General features: G+C 43.4%; 1 protein-coding gene across 2 annotated transcripts in view; it reads right to left on the reverse strand.

Moving 5' to 3' along the window:
- The window catches only part of MAML3 (mastermind like transcriptional coactivator 3), a 392,390-nt gene extending 370,012 nt beyond the window's left edge, over positions 1-22,378 (reverse strand). For both annotated transcript variants that reach the window (XM_046656355.1, XM_046656354.1), the window contains exon 1: positions 21,115-22,378. In XM_046656355.1, coding sequence (XP_046512311.1) covers positions 21,115-21,588 — 474 coding nt within the window. In that variant the 5' untranslated portion in view covers positions 21,589-22,378. The remainder of the gene's footprint in view (positions 1-21,114) is intronic.
- Positions 22,379-22,746: the final 368 nt, after the last annotated feature.

Raw genomic sequence — 22,746 nt, forward strand, 5'->3', positions numbered from 1 at the left:
CAAGCCAGAAACTAACGTTAAACTCAACCAAGTTCATTTCTCTTGTCCTTTAATTTTTTTGGAGTGACTTTTATCTTTTACCTTGAAGTTAAAAAAGAACATGAGCTGTTAGCAAAACACTCTGAATCTGACTTAATTATGAGGGCTTCTCCTGTTTTTCCATAACGCTTGTCAAAACTAGTCAGAGAGAACAAGAGAGAAAGTATGCTTGCCCAAAGGAAGGGATGCAGAGGACAGAAAAATAACTATATATACAAGAAAATACTAGATAGTATACTACATCTGGAAAGTTTTCTGTTATTTATCTTGCTTTATTGAGATAATCCAAGCATTCTAATTTATGAAATTCTTTCTTTAGAAAAAGTACTGGTAAACCTACTATAAAGCTACATCTTTAGAATTGAAGAAACAATATCTATATTCACAGACTATGTCCACATCATTTGCACAGATTGTGAGTCCTGTAAGTTGGCCCATTTCTCACCCTCACAATTTTATCTGTTCAAATGGATATTTCCAAAGGAAATTCAACTAAAAATGGTACAGTATTATGTTGTGAGATAGTCTACTAGTAAGAAATTGGGAGTCTAAAAAAATCATCCTGAGACTCACCTATACATACCTGCTAAAAAGACCTATAAACTGAAGTTTGTATAATGATCTTTAAAAACTGATTAAAATCTTTGAGATATTATTTGGCCTTATTGAAGGAAGGGTTTTACTTATGAATCATTAAGAAATGGTATAAAAAACTATGCCTTGGTTTCGCTATTGGATGGCAGATGGATAAGTACCAACTGAAAGACAAGAGAAAGAAAGGGACTCCAACCAACTAGAAACAAAGTTGGTTTTGTTAGCCACATTTAAGACTCTAGCCCTGAAATTCAGGACTAACACCATAATTAATAAAGACATGAAATATCTTAGCCAATATTATAGTTCAGGTCCATTCAACAAACATTTTTTGAGTTCCTCCTATAAGCCAGGCCCAATCTCTGCTTTGAAGGACCTCACCATGCACTGTTGGTCACTCACCCATAAGCAACAGAGGACAACCACCACATCGTGCACAGGAGAGCATGAAAAGGGAAGGAGAGGCCCAGGGTTTTAAACAGAAAGGACCAGCAGAATTAGGACACATCCCTTCACATCTTGCTGACTTGCCTAATTTTACACACTGTATTTCCAAGCAGGGCACATGCACATATGCATTAAATGTATAAATTATGATCTGCTAGACAAAATCTTCTAGTCATTTCAGTGAAGCTCCAGCCTTTGTTTGTTTCTGCTGTGGTGGGGGCCTCTAGGTAGCCAGAAAGAAGGATGCAGATATTTCTAGGATTTAAGGTAGTAGCAGCATGGCTACACAAAGTTACTAAAAATTTGCATTTCACAAACCTGTTTCCTTCCTACTCTAAGTGTCCTTACTAATCCATTGAATCAAACAATGAGTTTTGTGATCCTAAGAGATTAAGTGACTTGCTCAAGGTCACACAATTTATTGTGGCAAAACCTGAACTAGACCTGATTTCCTGGCTCCCAATATAAAGGTTTTTAGTTAGACCACACTGGATCCCAATCATGGGGATGAGAGCCAGAGACAGAAGTGATAGTGGGAGCATTTGTTATATTCGATCATCAAAAATTCTGTCTGTGAAACACAGATGGATAATATAGCCATCCAGAGGAAGTTACTGGCTTGGTGTTGATTCAGCCTGGGAAACCTACACAACAGGCCAAGAGAAAAGTAGGGGAAATCCCCAAAGCAGTAGACCTCTGCCAAGACCAAAGGCTGGATGTTTACTTGTGCGCAGCTCCCAGAGAGCACAGGGTAGAGCCATCATCAGGGGAAGGATGGGATTTCCTAAGTAATGGATTAGAAGGAGGAGATCCACTCAAGGGGTGGCCTCACTTCTCCCACAGAACCACAAGCTCTTTCTGCCCAAGGACTCAATAGAGGCAGAGGGCTCCTTGAAAGTTGTGCAGAACCACAAGCCAGGAAGGAAAGTCAGAATGAAATTTATATAAGCTATCTCCAAGAAAAGTGGAGACACTGTCCCTCCCACTATTTGAAAAATCAATTCTTGGTAATGAAGAGTCCACATCCAAATGTCTCCCAGCAGTCTTTGCCCTTATTTATTTCCTTTTTCTTCCTCCTTCTTCCATCTAGCTCTCCTCTCCATGGCCCATCCCATCCATCTCCATTAGTGGTGACGGTGAGGCCAGAACATCTACAGTCAGCCTACTGCCCCCAACACCAGGCCAGAAGCTGTGAAGCAGTGAAGGGGAAGTTTCTTTATATCATCTGCCTCCAGCCTCCTCTCAGAATGAGACATTCTGGGTGTTCTCCACCCTCCTAAATTCGTGAATGCTCTCTCCAATTTCTATGTAAGGCATCAGAGACGTCATCATTTCCATATGCTTCTCTTAATAAGAAAGTACCATCCTTCCAAAGGCACAGTGGTCATGAGGTTGTGTGGAGATTGGGCAAACTGGTTTTGTTTACCATAAGGAGGTACCAAGGTGGGGACTATACCAGTATAACCACCGCCGCTGCTCTCAGGTCTGTCCACAGCTCTGCAGCTTGTATCTGACCTCTTATTGGCATGCATGCTTCACTAATAATAAGCTTAGGAAGAGAGAAGAGGAGGAGAGGCACATACTCTATGAATGTATGTACTCCCCGGCCCTTCTCTCCCAGAAGAATAGAGTTAATCAAGCAAGAGGCTCAGTAAAAACTGGAAAAAGAGAAGTTCTTATTAAAGTATTGACACTTGCCACAAAGCTTGGCCTATCTCAACAACAACTCACTTTACTTTCACATATACGTGGTCCCTCATAGGACAAAAAAAGGGAAAACAAAGATGACTTCCAGATAACCATGTTTCTCACAGCTGGGCAGTCAAGGGGGGGAAAAACATCTTTTATAACTTCCTCTGGCACTAACCAAAAACTCTGGACTTTGGGGAGGCTATTAGAAAAAGGTTAAATATGAGACTAGATAATGATATCCCAAGGGACTCATGTCAGGGGTGTTTGAACACTACTCAGAAGCGACGGCTGTTGAGAGCTGGTGTCTACTTTAAAGAGCTCTGGAAGGAGGCAAAGTCTGCAAGTAAACGCCTCCACGGTGCCTTGGGAGGAGCAGGCAGAAGACTCCTTATTTTGTACAAATATCCTTCAAAACATTCGTTCTCCATTCTTCAATTCAAAGATTACTAGGTACCCATATCTAGTAATTATTTCCTATATGTGGCATATTTTCTTGTATTGTGCTTTGTTTCACTTTAGTTTTACAAGGAAATAGCTTTCCCTACACAACAGTACCCTCTCTCTTTCTTTCATTGTAAGCTATAGAGTCTCTGGTCTATATCTTTAGATGTCATATTTCATTTATTCTAAATAAATAAATTTATTCTAAATAAATAAATTTATTCTAAATAAATAAATTTGTCAGTTGGGTTATTTAATATTATCACATCAGTATGCATTTACTTCAAAAGTCCTATTTGTGTAACTTAAAAATTAGTAGTAACCCTTTCCTGCCCCTAAGATTAGATCCATCCTCCCTTATAAAATCTGTAGTATTACCCAAAGCACCTTGTGCTATCAATTACAGGGTTATGAACAACCAGTCACTAGGGCTACCTGATTGGCTCACTGTCCCCTGGTGCTTTATAATGATAACTAGACAGTATATAATTACACGGTCCCCAGATGATACTTATAATTGAATCACAGGACATTTTGTGAATGTTTGGGACAGTGATTAGAGGACCACAAAGTGACAGTATTTCTAACTCTCGCCAGCTAGAATGTAAATGAAGCACCCCAAAATTCAATTATAAGCGTCCTTTAGGTATTAAATAATTATAATACAAATCACATCGGGGGCAAGTTTTTTTTAATTGAACTGTCCCCATAACCCCTGAAGATTATATTTCCTAAAAATTTGTAAAACAACACAGCTGGATTTCCACATTCCTAGTGCAACTGGAAAAGCTGCACCAGAGGCAGAACACTGAATGGCCTGTTTCTACTTTCACTTTGCCACTTACTTACCTGGTGACCTAGTAAGTGAGCTGGGTCTCCCTGCACCTCCATTTGTCCCACAAACGTGCTGCATGATTAGAATGTCTAACACTATTGTGTGAATGTAAAATGGCTATAAAATACTCACAGATTTAATTTAATCCAAATAAGGATATTGTATCTATCTAAATTTTCACCTATTCTTAACACCCTGAAATGCCTTATTTCTTACCATCTCCTTTTCCCCCTTTTCTCCAGCTTTCCCTCCTAGCTCTCCTTCTTATTCCCAATCCTTCCTTCTGCCTTCTCTACATTCTCCCTTGGGGGAGATTGTGACAGTAGTAGTAAAACATCCAGGAGTGGCTGTGGTTGGCGCCATAGTGCTCAGGGGAAGGAGAAAGAAGAGTCAAGTACAGGTCTTTTTCTGTCATTACCTTCTTGCTTCCATTTCTTAAAGGGAGAGAAGGTAAAGATTGCTCCTCTAACTCAGAAAACTCTAGAAAGTGAAAACAGAAATACTTTTCCCCTGACTTTGACTTGTGTAAATACACCATCAAGGAAAGGTTGCAAGGATGTTCACACAGTCAAGGAGCTCCTACAACCAACCTAACAAGTAAACAGAAAACAGGACCCCAACCACTTCTCTGGATGCTCCGAATCACACCCAGGACAGAGACATAAACTTTCCCAGCCCCTGAATGCTACAGCAAATACATATCCACTTAGAGAAGATTTGTAACAGATCTATTTTCTTTTATCTAAAAACATTTTTTCACGGCTAGTGATCAAAAATGTAAAACTAAGGCCTGAAAAAGTATCAGCACCCCAGTGTTAAAATGTAATCTCTGATTAGGGATTAGTAGAACATCACAGAAATAAATAAATAAACATATACATATATATGTATATTTTTTTCCACTAGATTTGGCCTTGTAATGACATTCGATCATGAGAAAAAGAAATTCACTGATCCCAACAGGAGAACACCTCCTTTATGGGTGTTCTGCAAAAAAAGGTCCCATAGAGACCAAGAATATGGTGACATCTGGTGCTCTTCAATCAGAGAATCAAGACCATCAGTTTTCTCCTTTTAGCTCCTGAAATAAAAATATTCTCACGCACGGAGCACAATAGCACAGGCCCCAGCCCTTCCTCATGGAGTGTGATTCTCTTTGAGACTCGCCTTCTGCTATGTTTGTAGGAACTACTCTCCCAGGACCATGCAGCCCTTCTGGATCTTCCCTTACACTTTGGAGTCAAGAGTAAAGGAACCAGAATGGATGACCACGACTACATAGAGGTTGAAGTCAGAAAGGATTCAGCATCACGGCACCACTCTGGCCAGCGTGGAGCACATTAACAGGACAGCCAAGGAGACCCCTCCAGAGGAAAGTGGAGTTAATTAGTCTTTTTATGCACACACACATGCCAGCTTCACACATTTAAAAAATAGACCCATGCTAAGCAAAGGGCCTATTTTAGCACTGTCTTGTAAAAACTAGATAGACGGGGACTCTCTCTCCTTTCTAGCAGCAACACTGGCCCTAACATACTTTCTGGTTTTAGCTATTCTAGCCTGAAGAATGAAGAAGTAATGTGCAAAGTTCATCTGAAAAGCACTAACACAAAACAAAACAATTTTCACTCTCACAAGAAGAACTGAGCACTAGTGAATTAATGCACCTAATAATTAATTGGCATTCCTATAGAAAATTTTCCTTTTGTAACATAGCCACTGGGCTGCTGTGGAAAAAGATCCCAATTTATACTCACCAAATAAATGATTTGATTAGTGACCAAGGAAGGAGGCGTGAATGCTCTTCAAGCATGAGCTTTTCCGCATGGCCTGAGTTAGCCACCGTGCAGTAGGCTGGCATGGTGCCAACAGCCCTCCTCCCAATGAGACCAGAAGTTTCTGAAGAGCTACCACAGACCCAAGGCTGGGAGAGTCCCCCAAACAAAAGCCGGGCACCGAGTTCAACAACTGGCTTGCAATGGCACCATATGCTCCACAATATTGTCCTGCTGCAACACTGGGACCTATCTTCAGTGTTCCTGTGAGCTGCACAGCTGTCAGCCTAGGAGCTGGTTTATCATTATTTTCACTGTTTTATTACTTTTCTGGGAATTCAAATCTGTGTAACTGCGCTTGATGCACTGAGTGAAAAATGGTGCCCCCCTCCTCCTCCTTCAACCTAATGAATTGCCTTTTTTCATATCAAAGAATAATGAGCACCAAACCACATAATATTTATTCATGGAACAAAAGACATAGGAATGGAGCGGGTGGGGGAAGCAGAAGCAGCTCCTGGGTATGGAGAGAAGAAAAGCTGGACATTTTCAAGGAGCTCCTCACTCTGACCCTCAGTGACACCGGGTTCAATTTATAGAGAAATTCAGACCCTTCAGCTCTCCCCATTCTCCTTTCCTTGGAGCTCCTTCAAGCAAGTCCCTAGTCAATGCTCAGAGACTGCTGCCCAGAGATGACAGTAACCAAGTGTAACTCATCCCGCAGACTTGACTGTAAACTGTCTAAACATTTTCTTTCTCAGTGAAATTCCCCTAAAAAGCCTCCTCTTCTCTCTCTTACGAGCATTAAGCCAGTATATCTCAGAAGGTCCTAGACAGATCCTTTATTTTCCTCTTGTATCATCATGACCTCCATTGTGAATGAGGGCATGTCTTGGCCCAAGGAGGAAGAGCCAAAGAAATAATGGCAATACCGGAGCCCGACTTACTCATTGCTTTTACTTAGATTTCTTTTACTTAGATGACATGAATTTCACCGCCCACCCTTTTTTGCCATAATCAATCTCTCACTCTCCATTCTACAAGTTTTCTTTTTAATCCAGAAAATAGAAAATAATGTAGAATAATAGGAACAATTTAACCCAACCCATGGTTAATCTCCTTTATAGACATCAAGACAGTTTTATTGTCCACTTTGCAAAGGATCCTCAAATTGGGAAGAGCAAGATGGACTACTAAGTCAAGTTAATGCGGAATGAGCCAAGTTTCTTGAAGGCCACTTCCTTGAATGCATAAGCCACCAAAATAAAAGGAAAATTACTCTTTAAGGTAAGATAGCTGTTAAAGAAAGTTTCCTCAAAAATGATGTACGGGATTAAAGATCAAGGGCGCCGAGAACAACATAAGGAATTTTTAACACCAGTGGCTGAGTTGCTGTTCCTTCCTCCCATTTTATTACTCAGTATCTTAAATTCCTCCATTTAAAAATTCTATTTTGAGGGGCCGGCCCCATGGCATAGTGGTTAAGTCCAGTGCACTTCACTTCAGCACCCTGGGTTCACAGGTTCGGAACCCGGGCACGGACATACAACACTGGTCAAGCCATGCTGTGGTGGCAACCCCACAAAAAGAGAGGAAGACTGGGAACAGATGTTAACTCAGAGCAAATTTTCCTCACCAAAAGAAAAAAATCTATTTTGAGAACTAAAAAATAGAGCTTTTAAACTATGAAAAATGTTTAAATTTTAAAAATCAAAATAATCCACTTCTTCCTATAACCATACAGTTGTGCATTTTCACACTGAAGAACTTACTTGAGTAATTTCCCTCAAACTCAGTAATGGAATCCTTGTCTTAAGCAACTCTTTTGCTTCCTCCTCTTACAGTCTCATATCTGTAAGTCTGTCAAAGCTAATTATCTCTCTTCTCAAATTTATTGCTCTTCAGTGTATCATAAACACATATATTACGAAAAGTTGAAGAAAACAAGTGAAGTGTGCATTATACTGTGAAGGAAGAGACAAGCATAAACAATCATTCAAAGTATCCACTCTTTGTTAATAGAGTAATGAGAATGGCATTATAAAGAGTGGATGAGAATACCAAACCAGCCAATCCCCCTTTCCTCTTCCATATACGGTTGTCCCCACTCCCATGAGCCAATAGCAGAAACTCCTACACCATTACTTTAGGGTAAAGAGGGAAGCAGAATTCTTAGGTTTGCAACCCTTTGACATTCCAGACCACAGATAAACATGAAGCCTACCAAACCAGTAACACAGACAACCTGTGCCTCAGCAGAGGGAACCAAGACTAGATTCTCCAAGTACACACTATCATTAAGCTCGCTTACTTGAAACTATTGTGACATATTTCTAAGTATTCCAATTCCAGGCTGGGACCGCAAACTTAAAGTTAATAAAAGGCCCCTGAAGGATTCGTATTAGCCTTTTAAATCTAAGAACAGGATCAAACACTGAAAAAAAAGCAACAGCCTATTTGCATTTCAATAGCCTGGGTGCCAGATATCCCTCATCCCCAAAGTACCAGTTTGTCATACTTTGTCACTCTCAAAGTTACCATCACATGCTTCTAGTTCATTATGGGCTCCACAAAATTAATAATCCATTCTAACAAATACAACCTGTCAAAAATATTTTTGGAATGTGGTTATTTACTGTTATGACAAACAACTTTTTCAAATATTCCTTCAATAGATTGTGAGAATTAAGCAGCCTGAAATCCAAATCTAAAATCATTGTCTCCATGCTTCACTGAAGAAAATGAACATGTTTGTAAAAACCCAAGAGCAGCTGCAAACCACTTAGGAATTCCTAGTTAAACTGCAAAATACGTTTTCAGCCATTTAGCCATTACAACTTCGAAACTGAGAAAGTTGCTTCTTTATATAAATTCCCTCTGTTTACCAAACATCAGAGAATCTGGCAAAGGGCTACCGCAGGACGTGAAGAGTAAGAGAATGTTATGATCCATGAAGTGCTGATCTGCACACACCACTGTGAGGAAATACCTTAAGTGATTAAAGATAAACACCACCTGCATGCTTTGCGAAGGCGTCCACTGCTACAGCCACACACTCCTCTCACGGAGACAGGGAGAAAGGATGGCCTGAAATACCACAGTGGATTAGAACAGAGACAAAAGGAGCCCGGAATAGAAGATGGGAGCATGCAAAGGGAATGTATGTTTTACCTCCTGCTGGGAACTCCGGCTTTATTATCACTTAGACATTCTGAAGCCAAAAATCAAAAATAAACAATTAAAACAATTTTATCTCACGTCTTTTACTTAGTATCCAGAAAATTTTGCTGAGCTCTCATATATGTCAAATTTCTTTGCATAAGTGTTAACATTAAATTCCAGATACTCTTATTTATGAATATATCCACGGTTACTGAATTATCTTCAAAAAAAAAACCCAATAGGTCCGAAACACTTACCTTTTGTAAGATAAGTTTTTTTAAAACGCCATAATAAGGTAAAACTTGATTCTAGTCATTTGTTACCTGTTACAAATCATCTCTGGACTCTTTCAAAGAGAAATAAGAAAACGCTTCCCAAAGGAATTAGAAATTAGAAGTTCACTGCAACAAAGCTGTAATCTCAAGAGCCTTTGGAAAACAGTTTTTATCTAATAATTATAATCAGATAGCTATGAAACAACTAATATTCAAAACAGATGGCCATTTATCTGTCCAGAATCAATATAAAGATAAATGTTATACTTCATGCAAAACGCAAGGCAGTTGTCCACCTTGTGCCTAGGTGAAAGTCATCTTTTAAAGAAAACACTCTTGCTAGAAATGAAAGAAAACATCTATGAAAAATTAGAAGCAAACACAAAAAAAGCAAGATGACACTCCTCAGAGGGACAGTAGACTAGCAAAACTAATGTCACTGTTTAAACCTGACTGTCAGCAGGAAAAGTCAAAGGTTGAAATTTTATTGCAGGACCAGAGCAGCAACTTTCAGGATCTCTCAGTTTATCACATGGGATGGCCTAGCTTCAAGATTAGGAGCAAGGTTCTTATTTTATGTACACAACCAACTCTTGCCATTTAAGCTACTGAAACAGAAGATACCTAGCTGTCTTTAGACGAAGGAAGCCCCCTTCCCGGAAGGCTGTACCGACCACGCACCTGCATTAACTTAGCTGGCCAAAAGGGTTTTTCTCAGTAAGATGCTATGTGGCGCACCTAAAAGGCAGAAAATGGCTGCTGCTAATCAGTATCTAGGTCATAAATTGAAGCAGAATGTCTAGTTTATTGGAATCCCTTGGTCGAGAAGGACCTGTAAAGTTTAGGCCCTCCCCCCATCATTTACATTCCCACTCTGGTTTATTTCTGTGGTTCAAATAACTGCCACCTACACCTTCCACAAGTTTCCAGGTCCGACCATCACTGTAACAGAGATGAACCATGAGGTGGTGGTAAAGGAGATGGAGAAAGAGGGAGACACAAGGCCAGAGGTATGTGAGGCCAGGAGACAGCGGAGTGGGGATCCTTATTATAAAACAGCAAGGCCAGGCAAGGACCAGCACTACCATATGTCTTAATTTTGTCTCCTGTTCAAACTGATCTGAAAACCCAAAGGAAAGACAAGTAGGTGAGGACTGCTCCTTGGGGAAGCATGGTTATTTAGAAAAGGCAGCTGTTCACAGAACGTTTTCATGAAAGAACCCTTCAGGCTGGCGAAGGTAGAATAACCTTATAGCCAAGAGCACAGTTTCTAGAACCAAACTGCTCCCGCTACATAAAAATATAGACTATAGTTATGAGTATCTCGGTGTAGGGAAGCTGTTTTGCCAAAAGTAAACGAACATGACCAAGAACTCCAGCGAAAGGCAGTCCTGAGACCACTTCAGCACCTGTGTATAATGAAAACTGATCGGACGTCTCACCATCTAAACAAATGCTATAAGGTGACTGTCCAGGCAAGTCCACTTCGATGCATTTTCTACAGCTGGCCAGGTCAGCAGATTGTTATGACCATGTTACACAGATGACTGGATTAGTCAGGGCAATCGAACCTGTAGGAACTGGCGACTCACAGACCCACGATTTTTACGACCACTCACACCTGCCCCTACTGCTGCCCCAGGTGCTACATCACCAACTGAAATACATTTACAAATAAAGCCACACAGGCCTGTGAGACACAAAGCTCAGGAGAGACACAGAGAACTACAAACTTGTCCGAGAAAGGGAACTGCCCACTTTCACTTCATGAACAGGAGCTGGTTAACTAGGCTCCTACTCCATCCATAACCTCCTCTTTAGGACCGGATGAAAAGAAGGAAAGTCATTCCTGTAAGATGTGTGGCCAGATATACAGCCTTTAAAAAGTAACAATGTTCACCTTAGACTACAAAGACCAATGCCAGTTCCTTGAGTTGATGCTTTTCTAACACTGTATTTTTAACAGGACAAACTAAAATGGCCGTAATAAGATTCAGGTGCTATATTAAACATTATTAGATTAAGAGATTTTTTTTGTCAACTTTTTCTGTTTATACATATTACATATATAGAAAGAACCCTAAATCTGTGCTGCAGAAATGCTCACATATGTACAAGGGACATACATGGAGAAGGATGTTCATTGCAGCAACGTTTAATTAACAAAAAATAACAAACTACCAGAATGTCTATCAACGGGGGGGAGGGGGTCTCTCAATAAATTATGGAATATTCATATTATAGAATGCTATATAGGGGGCCAGACCAGTGGCGCAGCAGTTAAGTTCACACATTTTGCTTTGGTGGCCCAAAGTCGCCAGTTCGGATCCTCGGTGCGGACCTATACACTGCTTACCAAGCCATACTGTGGCAGGCGTCCCACATATAAGGTGGAGGAAGATGGGCATGGATGTTAGCTCAGAGACAATCTTCCTCAGCATAAAGAGGAGGATTGGTGGCAGATGTTGCCTCAGGGCTAATCTTCCTCAAAAAAAAAAAAAGGAAAAAGAATGCTATATAGCAGTTAAAAAGAATGAGCTGAAGGTCTATATGTATTGACTTGGACAGATCCCCAAAATACATTAATGTGGAAAAAGTGAATTTCAAAACCATATGTATAACATGATTCCATTTATGTAGGAAAAAACTAACGTGTGATGACATACAATATATAATATATATGTAAGTGAATAGAAGAAGGTCTGGAGAGAGAGATTCTAAACCATGGTAACTCCAGAGGAGAGGAATTAAGTCATTTCTTAATCTACTTATTTTCATTTAGCAATTTATTCAACAAATATTTAGTGTTCCTCCTATATACAGTTAGGTCTTTTTCTAGTCAAGAAGATATAATAGACGAATAAAGAGACAAGGTCCCTGTCTTCATCTAACTGGTATTTTATTTCTGTATTATTTAAAAGTTTTATCATTAAAAAAAGAAGAAAGATGTCATAATCCCTTTTCCACCATTTCAGCCAGTTGAACAGCTTTTGCTGGAACATTTCACTCATCAAGACAGCCCATTTCATCTTTGAACAGCTTTAATTTTCATAAAATTGTTTTTCTTATATTAAACCAAGCCTGGCACCTAATAACCGCCAACCACTGATCCTAATGTTATCCCCTTGAGGCCATAAAGAGCACATCCAATCCTTTTTTCACATGACAGCCCTTCAAATATTTTAAGAAAGCAATCATATCTTCCTCTAAATCAGACTAAACACCTACAGGTCTTCCAATTGTTCTTCATGTGACATGGTTTCAAGTCCTTGCACCTTTTTGCTTGCTTCTTTCTAAATGCTCTCCTCTTTGTCTAATTTCCTCTAAAAGCTTAATGTCAAGCCATGATCATGGTGCTACAAGTGTCACCTAGTCAAAAAAAAAGGAAGAAAAACAATCATCTGCCTCATTTTTAAAAACCATACTTTAATCTTATTCTCCACCATGCTGACTAATCCTCTCCCCCTACAAAATGATTTTATTTGAAAAATAATAAAATAAATGTTGCTATGGAAAGCAATGCAAGAAAGCTGTAACTAGAGAAACCTTGCAAGAAGATGCAAAGCATTGGGCACCCTTAGGATTTTCCTAAATGTTAGTTTCTTAATGACTTCCATTAACACGTTCTCATAAAACCACAAAGACCATTTCATACAGCTAATCTGAAACATGAAATGATGCTCTGCTGTGTGAGTCCAATGACGGCAAGGATGCCCTGTTCACCACTGTATCCCCAGTACCTAGAAACGGTGTCCAATATACAGCAGTTGCTCATACCCAGTCACTAAACCTTGGGTGATGCATGAGCAAAATAAACTTCAAATCACTCAACTTTAAGTCTGGACTCGGGCAGGAGGCAACAATTAAGTGATATGAAAGTAATTCATAAAAATAGGCCTAGCATTTGTGTAGCACCATAAAGTCTTTGGGACTCTTACATATATTAATTCATTTGAGCCTAACCATCATTCCTCGAGGTAAAAAGGAGGACAGCTGTTCGCCTTCCTGACAGGCAAGGAGGTAGAGGCAATCGTGAAGTGAAAAGCCAGGTCCTTACATGGCCAGAGCTAAAACGCAACACAGTAGTCCTTTAACTTCTTCCCAGGCACTCTCTATCTCCCCCCAGCACCTCCTCCTCTCTCCACGCTTGAAGTCATAAGAGTGTTTTTGAAAAGCTGTGAGTAAAGCCACACTGTGTATTTTCAACATTCTAAGAGAACTCCTCGTTGAAAGCAGGGTTTCTCCACAGCAGCAATACGGTATTTTGGACCGGGTAACTCTTTGTTGTGGGTGAACTGTAGGATGTTTAGCAACATCCCTGGCTTCTACCCACTAGACAGCAGTAGCTCCCCTCCAGTTGTGACAACCAAAATTGTCTCCCAGCACTGCCAAATGTTCCTGGCGGGGAGGGGACAAAATCTCCACTGATGGAGAATCACTGATTTAAAGGAATTCCATAGTAAATCCATTCAAATGGCTGTAGTAATAATTTAAGAAAGCATGGAAATGTTTTAGGAATATGATTTTTTTTTCCAGCTACAAACAATATAGCCATTAACTCTTCAAAATACATACTCAAGTTTTAGTAAGGTCTTCAGGTTCAGAAGAGACTACAAGAAGCGTACATTACCTCTGTGAACTGCCAAGGCACCAGGATACTGTCTGTTTACACAAACGAGCAAAACCAATCATCTCTCTCACGTATTTCCACTGCTATCCATTCCAGGTGATGCCTCCAAAATCCTCATCCCCTTTGCCTCCCCCATCTTACCACTAGAGTTCCTTAAAGCCCTTTAATGGGGGCCAGTCCCTTTAGATTCACTATCAATCACTGGGCTACTTTCAGCATCTAACAAACAATCAAAGAAAGAAAAATAAGCAACTACTGTGAGAACAAAGGGCACTGACAGAGCTTGTCTTTTAGAGCTGTGCAATCCTTCTGAGTCACAGTTACAACCCAGGTTGAAGCTGCACAAATAGACTCAGAGCACTTCAGCCTTTTCTTTTGAAGGGAAAGAAGCCCCTATCCAGACATGAGTTTTCCGCAAGTGGAGAAAGATACCATGAGAGGGAAAGAGACCGGTACAACAATGTATCCTATTAACATCCACATATGCCCCAATTAACCTTAGGTAGTTGAAGGCTGGAGAGTCCATAACATGAAACATTACACAACCAGATTCTACCCAACAGAACGGAAATTTAAGGAGTCAGAAAAGAAATTCTGGAAGTTGTTACTTAAAAATTAAACATTTCACTTGAGCTTTCCACAACTTTTAATAGCCATTGCTAAGGAGGACGAACGTTAATTATTGGTATTTTAAAAGATTCTCCTTCAACACAAAGGTCATTCTAACCAAGGGGAGGTCCAATATAATTTTTAAAAGGTGTCTAAATTATTCTTAAGGAATGACTTTCCTTATGTCAGAGGAAGTACTGCAAGCCTTTTGAGATTTTTATTAAATTCCCCCAAGAATAGTTTGCACAGCTTGCCTTAAAAAAACCTGAGCAGTAGTAGTAATTTGCTTTTTCTGTGCATATGTGTGTGTGGCCCTAAGGGAACACTGTGCTTCTTTCCCAAATGGAGTTGCTTATCCACAACTCAAAAGCCCCTCAACTGTTTAACAGATGGAATAACCAGGTAGACTTCAAAAAAAAAAAAGTCCTCCTTCTCTGATCCACTGAATGAAACCCTATGAACTTTAAGTTTTTGTTATACAGCAGGCTCTCAACTCCATCTTATGAATAATTTTATCCAACTTTATTTCCTTAGTTCTTTAAACTTTCTTAGATTTGAACAAAAAAAAATTTTTTTAAGTTAAGGAGAATTCATCGGTTCTTGGTGATGGCTGATTTTCCACAAGCTATATTTCCAACTTACAAACACGAATAATGAATTTTTGGAATGTGTCTCTCTGAAAAGCATGCTGTATTTTCAATGAAAATTTAATTTGGGGGATCCTATAACTTTGGAGCAGTTATATGTAAATCAGCTTTTGTTTTCAGAAACTAATGTCAAATTAGTTTGAAACAACAGGAAAGTAAAGCATATTATTTTAGTTAAAATATCACAGGAAGGGGATATTACACCCTGATATCGAGCTGAATGCTGATTAAAAAACAAACAAAAACCTGTTATCCCTTTAAACCTAGCTAGAGTAATACCGAAAATCTACAAAGACTATACATTGTCAAAGTCTTGGATGCAAGAATGTGATTTAGCATCTTAACTTCTATGAAGCACTATGGACTGTGTACCAATATTGTTGAATGAATGAATGACATTTTAAAATTCAGTCTATTCTCTATTATCTGTGCTAATGAAGAACAAATGTTATACAAAACCAAATCCACAATTAATCCAAAATAACTGATATCTTACTCAATTGTTTCATTAATTATGAGAGTAGGAAGCACCAAAATTAAATTTCCCTTCTTATTGCTTTTTCCCACTCTTTGGTAAAGGTGCTAACGATCAGCGAAAAGACCAAAAGGTTGGCAGCAGGAGGGGGAAATAAAGGCAAAGCAAGCAGCTATAGGATCTGAAAACTCAATAATCAGCCTCTGAATAATAGAGTGAAAACTGCAAAGCTATTTGAGAGACCTAAATGGCAGATATTATGAAAGTCTTGGGACTGAGTTTTAAATATGGTTCTCTTTGTAAGATTTTGGTGTCTGATTGGTTGATTTCACAGTTCTCTATGATGGGTAAAGTGGAAAGAGATGATGGCATTTAGCTACTCGAAACTCAAGAATATAGTACAGGACTCTTAATTAACAAGCAGCGCACAGTGCACTAATCACAAATAAAATGACATTAAATAATACATAAAAACTTCAGATGTGTGCAAGAATTACTATGTAACGTGCAAAATGGTTAATTATAATAGATTCCTTCTATGGTAGTGGCTCTAAGGAGAGAGAAAGATTCCCCATTCTTACCTCAACCAAATGGAAGAACCCTGTGAGGAAACCTCTAACAAAAGTTAGCTATTGGTCTCAGAGAGGTATTTAGGAAAAAAACGCAGATAACTCTATTTAATGTTTAAAATCCTCATCCTTCTTCTTACAAAAATGTCAGTAAACCATGTACGTGGACTGTTCAATTTCCTCATACCAGGTGGCAGAAAACCTACAAAGATTCTAAAACTTGCCCTTATAATCCTAATGAGACAGGAAATATAACACCTGCCTGAAAATTCAGCTCTGCCTGGGAAGGAACTCAGCCTGAAGAGCATTTTGTAGATTCTGATTAATGATTAACTGTGCTTCTACTTTTCTGATCACTGGCTGCCCAGTCCTAAATAAAATGGACCACAACCAAAGAATATAAACAACATAATTAAATACGCATTGGAGCTTTTTTTAAAAAACAAATTCATTTTGAGAATTAAAAGACAAGAAAAAGACAAGAGAAGACAAGTGAACTTTCAAAAAGTTTTTCACAAACTTCAGGCACACCCTGTGTGGGCATGGAAGGGTTTTAAGGAGACAGCTGTCAATCTAATCACCCAGGACAGCAGTAGAACAGGATAAGCCAGCGAAAAGGTTCATAAGAGAGATTTAGAAATGGTTTGGCGTTACAAGCTTGCCGGAAAACCTGGATATAGAGCCAGTAATTTACCTCTAAAAGGATAAGAAATGGGAAACCAGTCATTTATAAGGAGGTGTACCACTGGACGAATATGTTGACATTTCCTGGATCTATTCCAGAATGGATGAGAACATTTTGGACTGGTTGCATTTTTCTCCAATACTCAGTAATTAACACATTTATTATCAAATGAATTTTACATGATAAACTCTTCAGAGCAGGAATCACATAGATCTATGCAGTCTGAAAGCTGTGTACAAATTAAGCACACTCTGAAAGTTATGATGGTGCTAATATAGTGGAAAGGTCACAGAAACATGGGACCATGCAGGTCAAGTTAAGACTACCAAGGTTTTGGAATTCTGAAGACTGCACTATCATGCTTTCTGGCATGCGTGAATGATTATATTTTTGTCAAGTCAATCTATTTTTGGCTTGAAAATGAATGTCAATTGGAATTTACCTTAAAATTCTAACCAGGACTTCAAGTACAGGGAATGAACAATGTCTCGCGTTAGCACAAATAATTAAAACTATTTTAGGAAAAGAAACCTTTTCAATTGAGACTTGCTAGTAGATGAAATCAATAGTCCTCATCAGCAACTCTTGGCGCGGGGAAAAAACTCTTCTGTATAAATCAAGTGTGTGTCGGGGGGCATCATTTGACTACTTGTCCAGAAACTACCTTTTCACCTGAGGTAATGGCAGCTTCAAACCCAGGCCTGTGCTAACTGCTCTCTAAGAGGGCTATTGAGGGACCCACACAAAACCCAAGCCCTTCCCAGCAGCCTGGAGCCAGAGATTTCTATTTCACTTCTCCCATCCTGTTTTTTTGTTTGCTTGTTTGTTTTTCATGCCTATGCTTGTAAACATGTAAGATGAGAATACAAATCAAAAGAGGTGAAGCTCTGATTAGACTGCCTTCTTAACCAAAGCCAGGCAGAAAGACATCTAATCGATAGTTAGTACTTTGGACACATTGTCCTAAGAAGGTAAACAATAGCAATAAAACAGAAAATCCTATTCATCTTTATTTTTATCATCACCATTACATATTATTATTTTCCTCTGATTATTGCTTTTCTTTAGGGCTTTCCAAATAGGCCCATCTCAGAACTAAATATAATTGTTCTGTGCCCCAGCAGAGCACAACTATAATCCAGCAGCCAATTCAAGAAAACGAAGAGCAACATTTCTTTGCCACCTCTGTTTCCGAGATTTTATCTCACACACAAGCTAAACTAAAATACTCTTTCATTTCAGGGGCCAATGTGAATATTAAACTATTTATTTTTAAAGAAAAAATAACATATTGAATGATATTAATTTCTTTTCTTTTTGGGGCACACAGAATTGACATGCAACTCTTTGCTTAAGATTTAAAGCTGTTTATTTTCATTACACTCATCACACATACTTCCCGTGATATCTATGGGAGACGCATATATGATATACTGTTGAAGCCAGAATATACTATTCTGTACCTAGCGTTGGCGTTTACATCAGTCTGATCAATAAGCTAAATTACTGTCACAAAACTAACAGAAAAATGTTATTTTCAGGTAGTCATTTTTCAAGTCTATGTGTTGTTAACTTGTTAAACTGAGATTCACTACGAAATTAACAGCTGTTGTCTCCTTCATTCAAGTAAGCATTATCTTTTCATTTTCAAAAGTAAAAGCTCTGACTTGGGCTTGCTACCTCCTTCCAGGTAACGTCGGGATCCTGGGCTTGGTTCTACCTGCGGGTGCGCGCACCATGAGTCCTCCTTTTACCCCTCTGAGGGCCGATAGGGGACCCGTGTGAGAACAGAACCCAAACACGAAAACTTTCTGGCCGCAAACTCTACTCCTCTCGCCCGCGATCAAAAGCGACCCGGCAGTGGGACCGGTCTTGGCTTTTGTTCCAGCACTGCCCAGCTGGCGAGGTAAGCGCCACAGCAGTCCTCTATCCGGAAAGGTCGGGAAAGACTCCGTGGCACTAAAATTTTGGCGCCTCACGAAAGCAGCCCATTTCCACGCCATCCGTGCGTGTGAGGTGTACAAACACATGAAAACAGGGCGTGGGGTAGGCAAACATGAAATTCTCAGTGCCTTTCAAATTCTACTTCAGTCTTAGGTTCGCCGAGTCCCCCCCCCCCCCACCCCGCCGTGGAAGGGCGCGAGGGGCGGGGAGTGGGAGACGACGCGGACCCTGAGAGAAACAGGTACCAGGAGGGTACAGGAGATACAGTCAAGATGCAGGTCCGGCCCCGCCTCCGGGTACAATCAGAAAAGCTACAGTGTGTCAGTGGTTTTCGGCTTCCTGTTTGTAAAGCGAGAACCTCCCTCCCTGACTTTGTGACCGTCGTTCTTCCTCAAAACGGAGTCCGCCTCTTCTTCGCGCTCGGGGCTGGCTCCGCGGCGCGGGGAGCGGGGCCGAGGGGGGCGGGGGCGGCCGCGGGGGAGGGGGCAGGGCCGCGGGGCGCCGCGCCCCTCCCAGCGGGGCGGCCTCCGGGGCCGAGCTGGGCCGCGAGGCGGACAAAGCGCCTCCCGCTCCCTCCCCCACGGCCGCGTTCCAAAAGGGAGGGGGAAGGCGGGCTACAGGGATGGAGGAGGAAGAGGAGGGGGGAGGAGGAAGGAGAGGGGGGAAGGTGCTGCCGGCAGGACTGGGCAGGATCGCGCCAGGGAGGGAGGAGAGGGAGGAGGGGCTGGGCGGCCTCGGAGAACTGGGAGGAGGGAAGGATTCTTGAAGCCCAAGATAAACAAATTGTTCCTCTTCACGTGCGGGGTGGGGGGAGGTGGAGGGGGTGGGGAGCGAGCGCTGCAGCCGCTGCTCTTCCCCTCCCCCCAAGCCGGCTCTTTGTCAAGGAGCGCCGGCCCGAGCGCCCGGCGCAAGCCCGCGGCCGCACCGGCACCACCCCGGCGCCGATGACTCCCAGAATGGGGGCGTGCGCGATGTATACACCGCACACCGAGAGAGCCGCCCGCGCCGGGCCCTGCGCCGCCGATCGCGGTGCGGTCTGCAAGGGAACCGAGCGAAGGCGCGCGGCCCCGCCGCGCTCCCGGATTCCCAGCGCCCGGCCCACCCCGCATCCGCGCGCAGCCCTAACCCCGACGGCGCGGTGGGGGAGGGGGCGGCAGACACCCATCCCAAGCTTCCGGCCTCCCCCCACCCAGAAAGGAAAGCAAAAGAACCGGAGAGAGGAGATAAGAGAAAGGATTCTACCCTCAAGGGTTAGGGGTGGGAACTGCCCCTTCCTCCCCGAGAAGTTAAGCCATTGGCTGCTCATCCTACCTCGAACCCACCCACCCAGCCATTTAAGCCTCTTTCACCTCCCAGCTACCTTCCACTCCTCCGGGCTTATTAGACTGGCCCGGAAAGTTGGCGGGGAGCGGGGCGGGGGGCCAAGGAGGGAAGGCTCGGCGCACAAGTTTAAGGGGAGGAGAGGAAGGAATCTCCATCAAAGTTGCGTGGCGGGGACTCGCCACAAGCCGAGGGCGTAGGTCTCCCCTCCCGCCCCCGCCGGGCCGCTCCTCCCTCGACCCTCCCCGCCGCTCCACCTGCCGGGCCGGCCCCGGGTCTCCAGCGGCGAGGGAGCGCACCCGCGCCCCCATCCGCGCGCGCTCCCGCGAATGCGCGCGCGCAGCCACCCTCGCTCGCTTCTCACCCACTTCAAAGTTCATTCACAAAACTCTCAGACTTTCTCAGCCCAAAGGGGTGAGCTGAGGAGAGGAGGCGAGAGCCTCTCCCTTCCCCCACTCCCCCCAGGGTTTGGGGGCCTGGTGCCCGCCCAGAATCTGCGACAGCATCAATTTCTCTCTGCACCCAACGGAGTGCTGAGAGGGGTGGGCGAAGGGGGACGGATCTGGGGAGGAAAGGCGGCACGGCGAGGGGTGGGGTGGGATGGGGAGCGTGAAGAGGAGGAGCGAGGTTTCAACTCTAGGTTCACTCTCTTTCAAATCGGTATCTAAGAAAGGGAGCGAGGGGAAAAAAAAACTTTTCCAGCGCCGCACTCTGACGCTCCTCCAGGCTCCCTCCGCCCCTCGCAGTCGTGACTGGCTTCTCCCCTCTCGCCCCCTCTTCCCCAAATCTGACAACCCTGACAGATTAACAGGTAGCGGCGACGGCAGCTTTTGCCTCAGAAAAGTTGACATTAACCCTTCGGCTTCAGCCCACCTCACCCATCGTGCAAATCAGACCCCTGTCCCCCCATGTAAGAAGCTCCACGCCCCCCCCCCCGACGCGCGCGCCCCATGCCCGCTGCCAGTGCGCCCTCACCATGATCAGCGTGTGGTTCCTCTGCTCCGCCGAGGCTGCCTCCGCATCTTGCTGGGGTTTGCTCTGGTGCGGCTGCTTGCCGGTGCCGACGCCGGATTTCTTGGCCCTCTGCTCCAGGGTCCGCTGGTAGAGGCTCACGGTGTCCCGGCGCTCCAGCTCCAGCTGCTCCACCTGAGCCTGCTGGTACCTGTTCTCGCAGTTGACGTGGTGCCGCCGGCAGCCCTCGATGCGCTGGCGGAGCCGCTCCACTACGGTGCTGTGCTTGGGGACGGCCGCCGAACCGCCGCCGGGGCCCCCGGAGCCGCCGCCGCCGCCGCAGCCGGCAGCGGGGTGATTGCTACTCGGAGCAGCAGGAGTACTATTGGGAGTATTATTCACACCGATCCCGACCCCGCCGAGGCTGCTGTTCAGGCTACTGTTGATGCAAATACTACTGCCATTCGCGGCAGCAGCGGGGGCTGCGAAATCCCCCATCCTGCTCCCCGGGCACACTATTTTGGAAGAACTTTTTTTATCCACCCCCCTATCAGCCTCCTCCTTGGGTCCAAGGATTAAAATAGTTTAAGTGGAACGCGGGGGAGACGCAAGCACATGGATGGAAACAGCGATCCCGCCGGGGCGAAAAAAAGGGGGAGAGATTTTGGGGTGGTTTTTTTGTTTCCTTTTTTTAAACTGTAAAGCTCGAGGGGAAAAAAAGGGGGGTGTTATCAGAATACCATCAGACACCTATCAACAAAAAGAATCACAACAAACTGAGCCAGCAGCAAATCGGGTTGCAACTCAAGGGGAGATCCGCTCCTTGCCTGCCTTCTTTTTATAATCCATTATTTTCTAATAAATTCCAGGAGATTTCCGGTGGTTGGCAAGCATTTTCTCCCTACGTACCGAAAAACACACCCCATGTACACACACAAGCATATGCCTCCAGTGCGGACACGCGCGACACACACTCACTCCACACCGCATCGGAAAACGGCAAGCTTGCTTATTGCATTTTCCTTCCACAAAAAAGTTTTGGTGTTTATGCCGCCCCGTGTTCTCAAAGTACTTTGGCTGCTCAGTTGCATTTCACAGGAACCTAGATATCGAATCCTCGGGCTGGGGGAAGTAAACACATGGACAGTCCGAGGCGACTGCAAAAGTAGATCGGTGAAGTCCTTTGCAAAACGCCGCGCGGAGAGCAGCCCCTAACGCTCGGCTGGGCTGCCGCTGCCGCCGCTGCTCCTGCCACCATCACAATGATCAACTGCTCGCCGCCGCCGCCGCCGCCGCCGCCTCCTCCTCCTCCTCTCGCTCCTCCACCTCCTCCTCCTCCTCCATGCCAGCGGAGTGATATCAGGACGCGCGAGCTCAGTAAACACGGCAGCGGCGGCGGCTGGAGGCCGTGAGACAAGCCCGGGGACACGGCGCAAAACCCGGCCCGGACTCTCACCCGGCAGGAGCGGGCGCGGCACGCACCGGCACCCGGCTCCCGCCTCCTTCGCCGCGCCCTCCCCGCCTCTCCTACGCCCCCAACCTCGCTACTACCCCGACTGGGAAGCCGAAGCTGCCAGAAAAGAGAAAAAGAAAGATTCTGGGGGATCTCGGGAATTAATCAACTTTTGACCTGTGTGTGAGAGAGGGAGAGTGTGT

This window comes from Equus quagga, chromosome 3 (genome assembly GCF_021613505.1).
Source record: "Equus quagga isolate Etosha38 chromosome 3, UCLA_HA_Equagga_1.0, whole genome shotgun sequence".
Classification (NCBI taxonomy): Eukaryota; Metazoa; Chordata; class Mammalia; order Perissodactyla; family Equidae; genus Equus; species Equus quagga.